General features: G+C 37.2%; 2 protein-coding genes across 2 annotated transcripts; both read right to left on the bottom strand.

The window, feature by feature from the left end:
- Positions 1-794: 794 nt before the first annotated feature.
- LOC115966924 lies at positions 795-1,379 on the bottom strand. The gene has a single exon (XM_031086052.1). The coding sequence runs from the start codon at positions 1,377-1,379 to the stop codon at positions 795-797; it is 585 nt and encodes a 194-aa protein (XP_030941912.1).
- Positions 1,380-12,824: 11,445 nt separating this feature from the next.
- On the bottom strand, positions 12,825-14,089 carry LOC115967363. Its single transcript, XM_031086445.1, has 3 exons — positions 13,559-14,089; positions 13,162-13,362; positions 12,825-12,911 (listed from the first exon to the last, which is right to left on the bottom strand). Exons 1-3 carry the CDS (start codon positions 13,988-13,990, stop codon positions 12,852-12,854), a joined length of 693 nt encoding a protein of 230 aa, XP_030942305.1. The 5' UTR covers positions 13,991-14,089; the 3' UTR covers positions 12,825-12,851.
- Between the last annotated feature and the right edge of the window lie 6 nt (positions 14,090-14,095).

Below are 14,095 nucleotides of genomic sequence, written 5' to 3'. Positions count from 1 at the left end.
AAGATGTTTCCAAGGTCTCCCACATGCTCAGACACCACCTTACTCTTCACTACCATGTCGTCTATATATATATATATATATATCTCAATACTCTTGCTCAACTGTGATTCAAACATTCTCGTCATCATCTTTTGATAGGTAGACCCTGTGTTCTTCAAACCGAAGGACATCACTTTGTAGTGGTAGTTTCCAATGGGAGTGATAAAAGCTGTCATTTTCTGATCGTCTAGGGCTAGTGGTATTTGATGGTATCCTTGAAAGGCGTCTAAGAAGCTCATCCGAGGGTGTCCCACCGTTGCATCCACCAACTAATCTATTCGAGGTATAGGGAAGTGATCTTTTGGGTAAGCTTTATTCAGATTTTTGAAGTCCACACACACTCGCCACTTCCCGTTCTTCTTTTTCACAACGATAGTATTGACCAGTCATTCCGGGTAGAAAACTTCCTTGATAGCCCCTGCCTGTTTGAGCTTCATCACTTCATCTCTGACAGCATCTGCATGTTCCTTGGATGGGCATCGAGGTGATTGCTTTTTAGGGGTGATGAATGGGTTAACATTTAAATGATGGCAAATGAAGCTCAGGTTCACCCCCGGTGCTTCATAAGCATTCCATGCAAACACGTTAACATTTTTCCTAAGAAATTCTACTAGCTCTCCCTTTTCCTAGGGATGTAGTTAAGTTCTAATTAAAAAGAACTTCTCCGGATTATCACTGACCATAACTGTTTCCAAATCTTCACACTTTGCCTCATTGACTAGTCCATTTATAGGCAATGCTGAAGCCTTTGATTGCTATAAGCCCCCTCCAGCAGAGGTTGAGGACTCAACTTCAGGTTGATGTAAGATGACAGCCACTAGGCAATGCTTGGCTGTGGATTGACTCCCCACGATTTCTTCAATGCGACCCCCCGACGGAACTTTCACCTTCTGGTACAGAGTGGAAGAGACGGCCTCCAGGGCATGAAGCCAGGGTCTAGCTACAATGGCCATGTTGGGGGAATAAGCATCCACCACGATGAAATTTACCTCCACCACCTCTGAACTAGCTTGCACGGGTAGTCTTATCATACCCCTCAAGATGACAGTCTTCCCATCAAAACTCACCAGAGGGGGATTGTAGAATATTAGGTCCTCAGGCCTCAAATTTAGCCCCTTATACAGGTCGGGGTACATAATCTCAGCACCACTGCCCTGGTCTACCAACACCCTCCTCACATCGTAGCCCTTAATCTTGAGTGTAACCACCAAAGTATCATCGTGGGGTTGGATGGTTTCGATCTTATCTTGGTCCGAGAAGCGCATAATCGATTGGATTTCTGTTCTAGGCCTCTTTGGCTCCAAATTAGCATCCTCGGCAAGTAGCCGAGTAACAGACATCACTCTGGAAGGACAGGAGCCGGTTTTCCCTAGAGCAGCGAAGATGACATTTATCGTTCCCAAGGGAAGTCTTGAGGAATCATCTCTCCGGGGTTCTGAATTTATCTGGCCCCCCTAGCCACTTAAGTGATGCAAGAGCTGCTTGAGTTTTCCCTCTCGGACCAACTGGTCCAAATGATCCCACAAATTCCTACAATCCTCGGTGGTGTGTCCTTGGTCCTGGTGGTAATGGCAATAAAGGCTCTAATTACACCTTATGGGGTTTCCTGCCATCTTATTTGGCCATTTGAAGAATGACTCATTCTTAATCTTTTCAAGAACCTAATGCACCGGTTGTCGAAACACAGCATTAACCACCTGAGTATTAGTAGACCTTGACTACCCAGCAAAATCTCTCCGCAGCAGGTTGTTATTGTATCGGTTCGACCTGAAATCCCTTATCTCTTGAGGGCTAACCTTAGCCTTTCCTTTCCCCTGTTACTGGTCTTCCTCAACCCTTTTATACTTATCAATCCGATCCATGAGTTGGCGCACAATGGTGACAGGTTTGCCAGTCAGGGTTTTCCTCAAACCATGCTCGGCTAGGAAGCCGACTTTAAAAGTACTGATGGCCACATCGTCAAAGTCACCATCTATCTCGTTAAACATCTCCCAGTATCTGTCCAAGTATGCTTTCACGGTCTCCCCCTCTCTCATGGACATAGACAATAAAGAGTCTAAGGGTCGAGGAACCCTGTTGCACTAATAAAATGAGAGTTGAACGCTTGGGTGAGCTCCTTAAAGAAACTTATGGAATCTGCCCCCAAGCCGCAAACCATCTCATTGCCACTGGTCCCAGACTAGATGGAAACACCTTACACATCAAGGCTTCGTTCTTGGAATGGACGGCCATTCTTTGGTTGAAGTAGCTCACATGCTCCACAGGATCTGTTCAACCGTTGTAGATGGTAAATGTTGGTTGGTGGAATTGCCGAGAGAGTATTGCCTCCTCAATGTTGCGTGTGAAGGGCAATCTGGAAATCTAGTTCAATGCCCTGCTCATAGCATCATTTCCCAAGCCTCTGCGTGGCGGGCTCTTATGTCTACATTCATGATGGTGTTCTACTTCGTAGGAAAAAGATTCGCTAGATGGAGTTCTTGACCTTCGCCTATAACTAACATCCTCTTCTTCCTCAGAGGAAACGTCAGAGTTGGAGGGGGCTCAGTCTCGCCGTGCATGGCGCAACTTTCTCTTTAACTGGTTAATCTCCAGTTGTAGGTCCTTGTTACTTTTTGCTTGGGAGATATGGGTTCCACCTCGAGGTTGACTCCTATCAGTATGTGCGGTATGCACATTTCTCTCACGGTCGCCTCTCTGCTCAAGATTGACAAACGGATTGCCATGTTGGGATCCCAAAGACTCTACATGGTGTGGACTTGATCCTACCATAGTTAAGCATTGCATCACTATTGCACAAGTTCGCCCCACAATGGGCGCCAATTGTAGGGACACGTTTAACAGCCTAAGCCCAAAATGTGTGTAGGATATTGACCCAGTGAGCCCAGTATAATAAATTTGTAGAGAATGGGTTAAAGAACTAGGCCTTAATGAATTGGACAATGGCTTGAATAAATTTAGAAGATGGTCAAGTAAGGACAAGGAATATAGAACTAACTGAATTCATTGTCCGAGGAGGTTATTCTTCACATAAATCAATTAAGCAGAGTACAGGTACAATTTTGATTGCTACAGTATTCAGTTTCTGTTTTTCTGATCTCTTCCTCATGAAGGATCCCTTACATTATATAGCTCCCTTTGGACCATCATGATCCGACACTTGTTGATCATTTAAGCCCTTATTTGAGTACTTGTCCCATCAGACACCCTCTTTGGCTTTCTATGAGTTGTGGTGGCCAAGACAACACTGTTCAGAGGTCTTCTCCACATAAATGCAGTCAGGAAAGTAGCTGTAGTGCATTAAATGCAGTGGTAGCGGCTTTTCCTTAGATATTTTGGATTTCCCTCCTCCTCGTATGTTCATGATGCACGTCTCTATCACTGGAGCTTCATGAAAAGTCACTCTGATCATTGGAAAACATATTTGAGTTGTACTTATCGTATCTAAGGAGATATTCCTTCTTGGATAATCTTCCTATTTGCATCTTGCTCATTAAGTCTTGAGCCTGAACCATTCTTTACCATTCGTTCTTCCTCAGACCACCCACGCTCTCGGACAAGGCTCAAAACCCAATATATAATTTGGGCCCTTAATCCTACATTACCAAATTAAGAATTTTTTAATCTATGATTTCTACTTTTATCAGTTAATAGCTTTGTAAAAGCATAAGAGAAACAGACCATATATCTTAACTGCAGGACCCAACTAAGCTCGATCATATCAATATGATCTCAAATTGTTATAAACCACAGATTTGACAATTATTAAATAAAATCTCAAACAAAACTTAATGTTTTCAATCACAATGCATAGTAAGAGCTCCTATGGAGCTTCAAAAACACCTAAAGCAATCCGCTAATCACACACTGTCAAGACTTAACCTAACTCCCAAATTATTAATCTCCTATATTTCTCTACCCCTAATTCAAAAATCCTAATTTGAAACTTAAAAACCAACATACATATCAATCTGCTTGTTCGATTGGAATTGATGAGCCGAATTCATGGTTGTATATTATGGGGAGGAAAGGCGGATGCGGTGATAAGCGAGACAGTGCCGAAGTTGTTGTCACTACTGAGTGGGAGACGATGGGTTTCAGCTTTGGGGTATACGCCCATTCAAATCTGTGCTATTCCCCTAAAGATATTTGAAAACAGTTTGCTGTATAGGCTAAAGGAAAAAACTCTTTTGAAAATCAACATTTATTGCATACCGCATTATTGTACCAAAACGTGCACTAGGATAGGCCTACCATTTTGTTGTTGTCATTTTGTTCATGTGAATGGCTAATTAAATGAAATGTCTACTACACAACAATTTTCACAACTTTTGACCACTATTGAGTCACCGCATGGCAAAATTGTAGAAAAGTGTGGTTTCTATCCAATGTCTTATGACAATGGACTTGCTGCGATCATGATACGTGTTCGAAAATGAGCACATGTCATGTTTGTAGTGAGTCCGATACACTAGAGGCACTGGTCAAAAGCTGCGTTTATGTGGGCTCATTCCCACACGTCTCTTTCACCCGTTTCTAATATATGGTTTGTGCAACCTGAATTCTAACCCAGTCCAAAAACTCTCTGTTTGGTTGGGTGTTTTAAACAATAGCTTTCAATGTTTAAATAACATTACACCTATTTTCATATACTTTTTCACTCACGCGTATTTCTAAAAAATACAAACAACGTTACTAAAATAACATTACCAAACAGCCTCTAAACCTGTTGGCAAACAAAATCCTCATAACTTAATAGGATTTTATTGATCTAAACCGGTACAACATTAGTGATGAGTCCATAAAAATTATTAAGGTTGTCCATCTTAATGGACGGTCTTTGCGTCATTAGTAGGCCATCAAAGATAGATGAGTAACCGCCCAATACATTCAATAACGATCATTAAAGGCCTTAAACCCTCTCATCAAGACAAAGAACGGTGCAATTAAGGTAATAATCACCCTCATTTATGTCCAACGGCTACCTAAGTCACCTATAAAAGGGACAATTTGTTCATTCGCTAAGGTACGTCAAAAAACTACTACAAAACACTATCTATATACACAATATATGGGTTGGTACTAACTTAAGCATCGGAGGCTCCCCCACTGGGCACAACCTGGTGGTTTCTTCGATCAGTCCCTCCTTTATTTTGCAGGTCCTACAAGATTGTCTAATGCTCCGGATTTGACAAGTGACCCAACTGACGATTTTGGCATCATCAGTTTGGCGCCGTCTGTGGGGAAGCGATTTGCCATTGAGCTCTTCCTACAACAAAGGGTCACTCACTTCAAACTCATAGACGATGATGCTAGAACCCGTATCCAAGAGAAACAGAGCATACAATTGGATTTGCAGTGAAGAGGAGATCAAAAGGCTAAGCCTTCTTTATTTCAAGATCCAATAAAGCAAACCCATTTAGCAATTTCGTCTTCAAAGAACAAAACCTCAAAATTTCCATCAAATCACCCAAAGGTGGCTCGCTATGAGGCTCAAACTAAACATGAGACAAACACGGACTTTGGAAGAACATGACAGGCCTCAACGACATGGCCCAACTCTTGGGTCTTGAGGTAAGATGAGTCGTTTCTCATCCTGTCAAATGGTTTTATCACGTGTTGTTAAATGACCTAAAAGCCTAAAAACACAATAACCTCTTCCAATGCTTTATAAACATAAAAAGGAGTTTATTATGTTAAATATTCTTTTGCTGAAAATAGAGAGATAATTGTAGGTGGTCATGTAATTTTCGGCCACCCAAGTCAAAAGCTATGATGAAATTACCGTCAAAGAGCTTTTCTTTCTTAGTTTCACTCTTCCCTATTGTTTTAATTTGCATGAAAGGTGAAGTCAAATTTCATTAAAACGTAATTACCTTACCAAAATTATGATCTTAAATATAGGCATTAAAAAAGAAAGGTAATGAATACCTTGATTGTTATAAGCTGCACACTTCAAAGAAGATTAGTGACTAAGAAGTCAAACCGGTCTCTTTGAGATCCTTGCCATTAAAGCCGAATATAACTATATATTAAGGCCTAATTGATATCCTAATTATAGCCAAAAAAAGGATTTTACACCTTTACTATATTTCCTATTATAACACGAGGAGATCATTTGTGTCTCTTTATAGCATTAAACAATTGGTATACTGATAGTATCTTGGTTGATATTCATACATTATACCATTAACTATGGCTTTTTATTTCACTACTTTCAAAGATAATAAATCATAATTTTCAATGTTAGAGAAAGTTGAAGCCAAAATTTTGTCTTACCGAAATTATATTATAATTTTAGAGTTTAGACACTAAAGAGGCTAAAGTCAGATTCTACTATCTTACCAAATTTAAAAACACTAAATTTGGAAATAAGAGAAAATCCAATGAGCTCGGCTGGGCCAAACCTAATTAGTATTAGGTAGGTAGAAGCCAACGATAATGAATATTCTATTTTTCTGCTACAACTGCATCTTGTGAAAATTGTCATGATTTATGTATGATTTACGTATGTTTGGCAAAAATTGTTATATATACATGTCCAAGAAAACTAATCTTGTAGCAGTCATCTATGAGATTGAAAACATTCACAAAAGAGATGTATAAAAAATAAAGTTGACTGCAATACCACATATGGTGACGATATGCGGTCTAGAGACGATGAATAGTTGTTAAAGAGAACTTGTCAAGAAGAACCTACCAAAAAGGAGATCAAAGATGGAAACGTTCTCTTTAAACCGGTATATTGCCTGGTATGTTATCTAATAATTTCAATTTGATTACTTATGATTAATAAATCTAGGTCGTCCATCTGTTAGAAGATGGGGGAACCCTGAAGCTAGCCCATATGCATGACTTATAAGTCATAAGGCTAAATGGGTAATAAGATGAATGGGCAATATGCCCATGCACCATGTTATCCACCAATAGCATGTGTCATCATGTACCTCTCATACATGTTTAATTTAATATTAATTCCTATGTCAATTCAAAGGATTAGTAAACAAGTAATTGACTAATATATATTGAAACCATATAAAGAAAAAATATAGGAGATAATATTTCAGTTTCGAATTAAAATCCCTGATTATCTTCTTTACATGGTGAATAAATCTACCTAGAAACCCGTCAATTATATTGTCGGCTAAGGTTATGAATTTATGGTGCTTAAGTATTGCAATTAAGGACCACTTAAGGTAAAGGCCCTCAGCCTCCATTATTTTTATCAAATTTAAGTATCTTAATTTTCGTTATTAAAGATGGTAAAAGTCAAATTTAATTAATTGCTTTACCAAATATCAAAATCTCGATCTGGACATTTAATAGCATGGAACCAGATTTTATTAGGATTGAAATCCATCTAACAAGAGATTCTTGCTCCCTTTAAATTTGGAACGTGACATGCCTAGATTATATCTTTTGGCATATGCACGTGCACAGCTAAATTGGTTACATGTGTGAGAAGTTATTTTCTTTTTTATCAACAATATCACATATGTTATACACTAGTGGATGCAAGTAGTGGAACTATGGAAGGAATAATTCTCAACAGAATTGTTTTTAGTAGAAATCCTATAAGCGCATAAATGATTACCAAATTCATGCATAATGATCATGAGCATATACATGCTGCTTTGACTTTGAGAATGAACATGCTTCGAATTGTCATCATACAATTTGCTCTCAAAATAGTATCAGATTATATCCATATAAATTCTTTAAATGAAAAGGATATCAATAGTAGGAGACAGCATTGTTCACATAGCTCATGATATAACATGTTCTTTGGCTACATATGTTTTTGGGGTTTTGAGTTTTCCTCATGTATACTTGTCTGCTTATTAAACATGCTTTAACAATTGATGCATAAATCCACTACATGGTTTCATGAAAACTTTTTTGGTCTCTATATATTTGAGCATCATACTTTCACAAATTGAGCCATTATTTTAGTGCTCAGTATGAATTAATTTACATTTTCTTTATGTTATGCACATGCATATTTGTGTTATGCAAACATGCTAAGGTATACTATGCTAAAGACTATGTTATGGACACATCAACCGCCCATAAGCCACAATAAATTTTATATATTTGTGGTTAATAACATTTGTGATTTCTTGCTTGACAATGTTGCTCCAAGCTTAATGTTTTACGCAACAAGAATACATGTAGTACAACAACTAGACTAGAGTATCTAGACTATCTCGATTGTACATATACTCTCAAGTCCACAAGATTAAGAATGAGAATTCATCAAGAAGAGTTTGCTAAAAAGGAGATCAGAGGTATGTGACATGATAGCATCATACCACTCCATCTCTATCTATATATAATTGTTGACACTGCTACAAGGTAGTTTTGTACCAAGGCCAAAAATCATGGAAAAGTCTAGAATCTTTCCATAGCATCATGAATATTTCTTTCTTTTAAAAAAAAAAAATGCTATATCAATATGCTATATGTTTGATATATAATTGTTATATCAGTATGCTATATGTTTGATACATAATGGCTCACACAATGATATATAAGAGACATGGTGTTAAAAATTTAGCTTGAATATTTATTGAATGTGAAAGTATGATGATAGAACATGTATCAAGCATAAGTACTCTTTTTAAATTGTAGTATATGCATAACCAATTAGGCATGTGTTCGGAAGAATCTTATCTTATGCACATGCCAATCTTGACCCTAATGGGATCACCCCTTAAAACAAACTGGAGCAAAGGCAAAATGCCCTATAAAATCTTACCAGTGGTCTCTTTACTCATATGACAAGTGTTTAATGAAACACTTTGCAAGTATATGTATAAATTGCAGAATGACAGGACTTCAGACAGTTGATCATAACAGTCAAGTGAATAGCCCGAGAAGAATAAGAAAAGAAATTGGCCAACTAGGCCACTGTCTCAACAAAGAGACAAAAAGCAAGGGTCATTTCACTGGTTGCCATCAAACGATAAAGGAAGTAATAATAGAAGCCCCCAGGATAGTCTCCGTCCCTAAAGGAAGGAAATATAACCGCGAACAGTCAACATGCCCTAGTCCTTGCACCTTCAAAAGAATGAAGCAAAAAAAATCCAAGCCTCAAACATGAAAGTAGCATGTTAAGCTTAACAAAAGAGATCTTAAAGCTTGTGAAGAAGGCTACAACAATGAAAATATCAAGGTATGTACATAATAGTATCATAATTTAAGGTCTCTTGTCGAGGTAACTTAGTTATTTCTTTCTTTTTATTTAGCCATGCCAAATATTATCTTATTAGAATTAAGTGCATATCAAGCTTGCATGATTATCTACAAATATGTACATATAAAACATGTTGAAAACATTGCTATAAAATTGTTACAATTATCACAGCTAATATGACTGTATTATTAGTAGCATATGTTCCATCATCATGAATCTGAGAAATTCTATTAAGTCTCCTAGATTTTAAATGTTAGAGTATCATATGGTCATGAGTTTAGGTCTCACTAAATTCCTGTTGTCTCCGTCAACTCACCAAAACCTTTTTAAATTGCTTTCAAAATTATATACGATGCAAGCACCTAACAAAGCTTAGTTTAAGACAAGCCTATAGTCAAATAGCTTCAATTTTTATATATTACAAAATACTTCTCTATGATTCATATGGAATGCATTTCGTTAACTGACATCCATAATTGTATAGCAAGTAATTGCATATTTGTACATTGTCATTCCTAACAAAATGCAACTAGCATTAGTGAAGTGACTTAAGCGTACAATTAAAGAAGAAGGAAGAGGAAATTGCTATTACAAACAGCCATGACCATAGTCGTCAAAGCACGCAAAAAAAAAAAAGGGTTCCAATCATGATAGACCACTCCTATAGTCGTCAACAAACGAGAACTGCCTTTTCCATGTTTGAACGGGGGCAACAACGTGGCCTAGTTTTTACATCTTCAAAAAATTGAAGCAAAAAAGATCTAGGCCTTAGACATGAAGTATCATGTTGAGCATAAAAAATCTTGAAAAGAGAAGAGCTCGTCATCTTAAAAAGGGAAGAGCTTGTTGAGAAGATCCCAGCAATAAAAAGATTGAGGTTTGTGACAAAATAATGTCGTCATTTAAGGTAACACATTTATCTGTCTCTTTTATATTCGTCTATAAAAATTTACACCTAGTAAGGTTTCATGCAAAAATGTATGTACTACTAGATAGATCACAAAAGAGGTAAAACTCTAGGATTACAAGAAAATAAGAAAAAGGCCCACCTAGGCCATTGGTGACTTATTATTCATGTATGAATTGTTCTAAAATTCTTGTTTAACCAAGTCTTGGCAAGTGCATGTGCTACTTAATACAGATATTAACATGACCTCAAGACGGTCCAAAACGACATAGCATCAAGGAATCTTTCCAGCAAAAAGTGATGAGATTCCGCCAAGACGGATGTAAATCACTGACAAAGCCTAAGTGACAAGATTCCTTAAATGGATGTAAGTCACCAAAGAATGGGTAAGTGATAAGATTCCGCCAAGACGGATATAAATCACTAACGAAGCCTAAGTGAGAAGATTCCTTAAATGGATGTAAGTCACCAAAGAATGGGTAAGTGATAAGATTCCGCCAAGACGGATGTAAATCACTGACAAGGCCTAAGTGACAAGATTCCTTAAATGGATGTAAGTCACCAAAGAATGGCTAAGTGATAAGATTCCGCCAAGACGGATGTAAATCACCAACGAAGCCTAAGTGAGAAGATTCCTTAAATGGATGTAAGTCACCAAAGAATGGCTAAGTGATAAGATTCCGCCAAGACAGATGTAAATCACTGACGAAGCCTAAGTGATAAGATTCCTTAAATGGATGTAAGTCACCAAAGAATTGCTAAGTGATAAGATTCCGCCAAGATGGATGTAAATCACTAATGAAGCCTAAGTGACAAGATTCCTTAAATGGATGTAAGTCACCAAAAAATGGCTAAGTGATAAGATTCCGCCAAGACGGATGTAAATCACTGACGAAGCCTAAGTGACAAGATTCCTTAAATGGATGTAAGTCAAAAAAAAAAAAAAAAAAAAAAAAAGAAAGGAGAAGATTCCGCTAGGCCGATGTAAATCGCTGACGAAGTCTAAATGACGAAGCTCTGTAACTGGATGTAAGTCACCTAAAAGTGGCTAAGTGGCTAAATACCCTTAGACGAGTGTAAGCAAACAAGGATTCTCACACAAATGCAAGTCACACGCAAATCAAGAATATCAAACGTGACAACCAAAAAATGAATGAAAGAAGAAGCATTGAAGTGATAAAAAATGGTCGTCCAAAGAAATCACCTCGCTCTTCAACAGTGATAAAAAATGGTCGTCCAAAGAAATTACCTTACTCTCTAGCAGTGATAAAAAATGATCGTCCAAAGAAATTAGCTCACTTTCAAGATCAAGCTATAATCCCTCGAACGTCCAAAAAGACCTTTAAAAGGTAGATACTAAGAAGTCGTCGCAAAAATACTACTGTTCTTGAAGGAGAAAGTAGTTGAAGATAAAGAAGTCTAAATCTAAACAAGTCGAGAATATTCCCAAAGTCTGACTAGCATAAAGCAAAACCAGACTTGGGAATGGGGGGCAATTGATGAGTCCATAAAAATTATTAAGGTTGTCCATCTTAATGGACGGTCTTTGCGTCATTAGTAGGCCATCAAAGATAGATGAGTAACCGCCCAATACATTCAATAACGATCATCAAAGGCCTTAAACCCTCTCATCAAGACAAAGAACGGTGCAATTAAGGTAATAATCACCCTCATTTATGTCCAACGGCTACCTAAGTCACCTATAAAAGGGACAATTTGTTCATTCGCTAAGGTACGTCAAAAAACTACTACAAAACACTGTCTATATACACAATATATGGGTTGGTACTAACTTAAGCATCGGAGGCTCCCCCACTAGGCACAACCCGGTGGTCTCTTCGATCAGTCCCTCCTTTATTTTGCAGGTCCTACAAGATTGTCTAATGCTCCGGATTTGACAAGTGACCCAACTGACAATTTTGGCATCATCAATTAGCTTGATGGATTGAGAAAGAAATGTGCCCGCTTAACATTAACCACCAAAACTATTAGAGCCAAAAATTGACAGAAATGCTTTGCTCTCTGAAACACTCTTAATGGCATGAAAACATCAAATCTACTCTTAGACAAATATAGATTGTAAACTATATATCAATTGACAGAAAACTTAGCCAGAATCCACAGAAGAATCTGTTAAATTCTCTACAAAATCACTACATAATATAATGAGAAGACAAGCATGGGCATACCTGATGGTGAATATAAAAGTCCATGAGATCAAAAAGGAGGAAGCCACAGACATGGTGAGTAAAAACGAAATGGTGTGTATTTTATGGGTAAGAAACGATCATAATGTAAGAAATGGTGTGTATTTTATGGGTAAGAAACGATCATAATGTACTGGATTTTAATGGGTAATCCAATACTTTGGCAAGTTAGGACCTTTCCGCTGTGAGAACTAAAATTTGTAAGCCCTACACATTAAAGGCTGTCTAATCAAACAAACACACAGTGATAAATCCATGCTATTAATAAATACATACTAAAATAATGACTATGCTAGCCCAACATGAAAAATGTCAACAATATATAACATAACACTCCACCATCAAACTTCCCAAATAGGCCTAAAGTTTTAACAAACATGCAAAATGATCCGATTTTTTTTTTTTTTTTATTTATTATCATTAGTCAATCAAACATTTACCATACGATTATGATATGCAGAAAAAATCACCTTTCTCCCGGCATTTTTTTTTTCTTCGTCTCTCTTTAAGGAGCGATCTCAGTCTGCAAAGTAGCGGCACCGATATACCCCACCTGTTGTTGCTGCTGTATCGAACTCCATAAGTCAGACATATTCTCCTAATCACTAATAATAAGAATCAAGTAAATATATTCTTATATATTCCTTATTTCAAAAAAAAAAAAAGTAAATATTTATGGGAGATGCTATCAATCCATTTAAAGAAAGTTTTTATGAAAAAAAAAAAATTAATATTTTGACAGTTTTTTTCATTTTCCATATGAATAGTGTCAAAACTTTTCTAAAATGGATTGTTAACCAATACTTATTTATTACCTGAAAACCAAATGGGCTCTTATCAAACAGCAGTTGGGCTAACGTGCAACCAAAACGCCTTTCCCCATTATCATTAAATCCTCGAATGCATGAGTCAATTAGACATGCGTAGATACCTGGAAACCTTTCGGTTATCTTGGGTTCAAGTTCACAGTGGAACGGCAGTTGATCCAATGGAATATTTTGTTTTTTTGGAGTCAACTACACCAAAAAAACATCGATAACATTTTAACATTTGCAAAGATTGCGAGAGATTATGGTAAACAATTTTACTCCATCTTTTGGGAGGCTAATTCCCATTCTCTACCCGTAATAACCAACATATTTTTTTAATCTAAATCATACCATAATAATTAACATTTTAAAATAAATAAATAACATTGAAAATAATGCATACCTTACGCTCTAGCTCTAAATTGGCTTGTTGACCACAGTGAAGCATTCTTTGTTGCACCTTTTTGTTTTTTTTTTGAATCTCTCTGTTCTCCTCTTCAATCTGTTGGTTGCGTTCTATAATCCTCCTGTTTTTCGTCTCAGAACCACCTGTATGGTGCTCGTGACAGTTCCGGAGAAAAATCGGTAGACTGTTTGAATTATTGTCATACGCGGCAATCTTATTATCTTTGTATAAATAGACACCACCAAGCATTGATTCGTCATTTTCTTTTGCAAGTGATGACCACCAACAATGATAGCCGTACTCAGGATCATGAAGCCCAAAATATTGTGTAAAGTACAGTACGTCTCGTTTTCGAAGATCAGCCAACACATGGACCAACTTGTATTTATCCCCATCATTGTAGAACACAGGATGATAATATTGAAACATGTAGTAGCGTTCCAACCCATCCGAGTGAAGAAATAATTCCGAAAAACAAAGCTTGAAATACTTAGATAAGTGCGATTCATAATCTTCTCCAAAGAATTTTCTCAC

The sequence above is a fragment of the Quercus lobata genome, chromosome 11 (assembly GCF_001633185.2).
Source record: "Quercus lobata isolate SW786 chromosome 11, ValleyOak3.0 Primary Assembly, whole genome shotgun sequence".
Classification (NCBI taxonomy): Eukaryota; Viridiplantae; Streptophyta; class Magnoliopsida; order Fagales; family Fagaceae; genus Quercus; species Quercus lobata.
The sequence above is the reverse complement of the archived record's forward strand: the minus strand, read 5'-3'. Positions and strand labels throughout refer to the sequence as shown.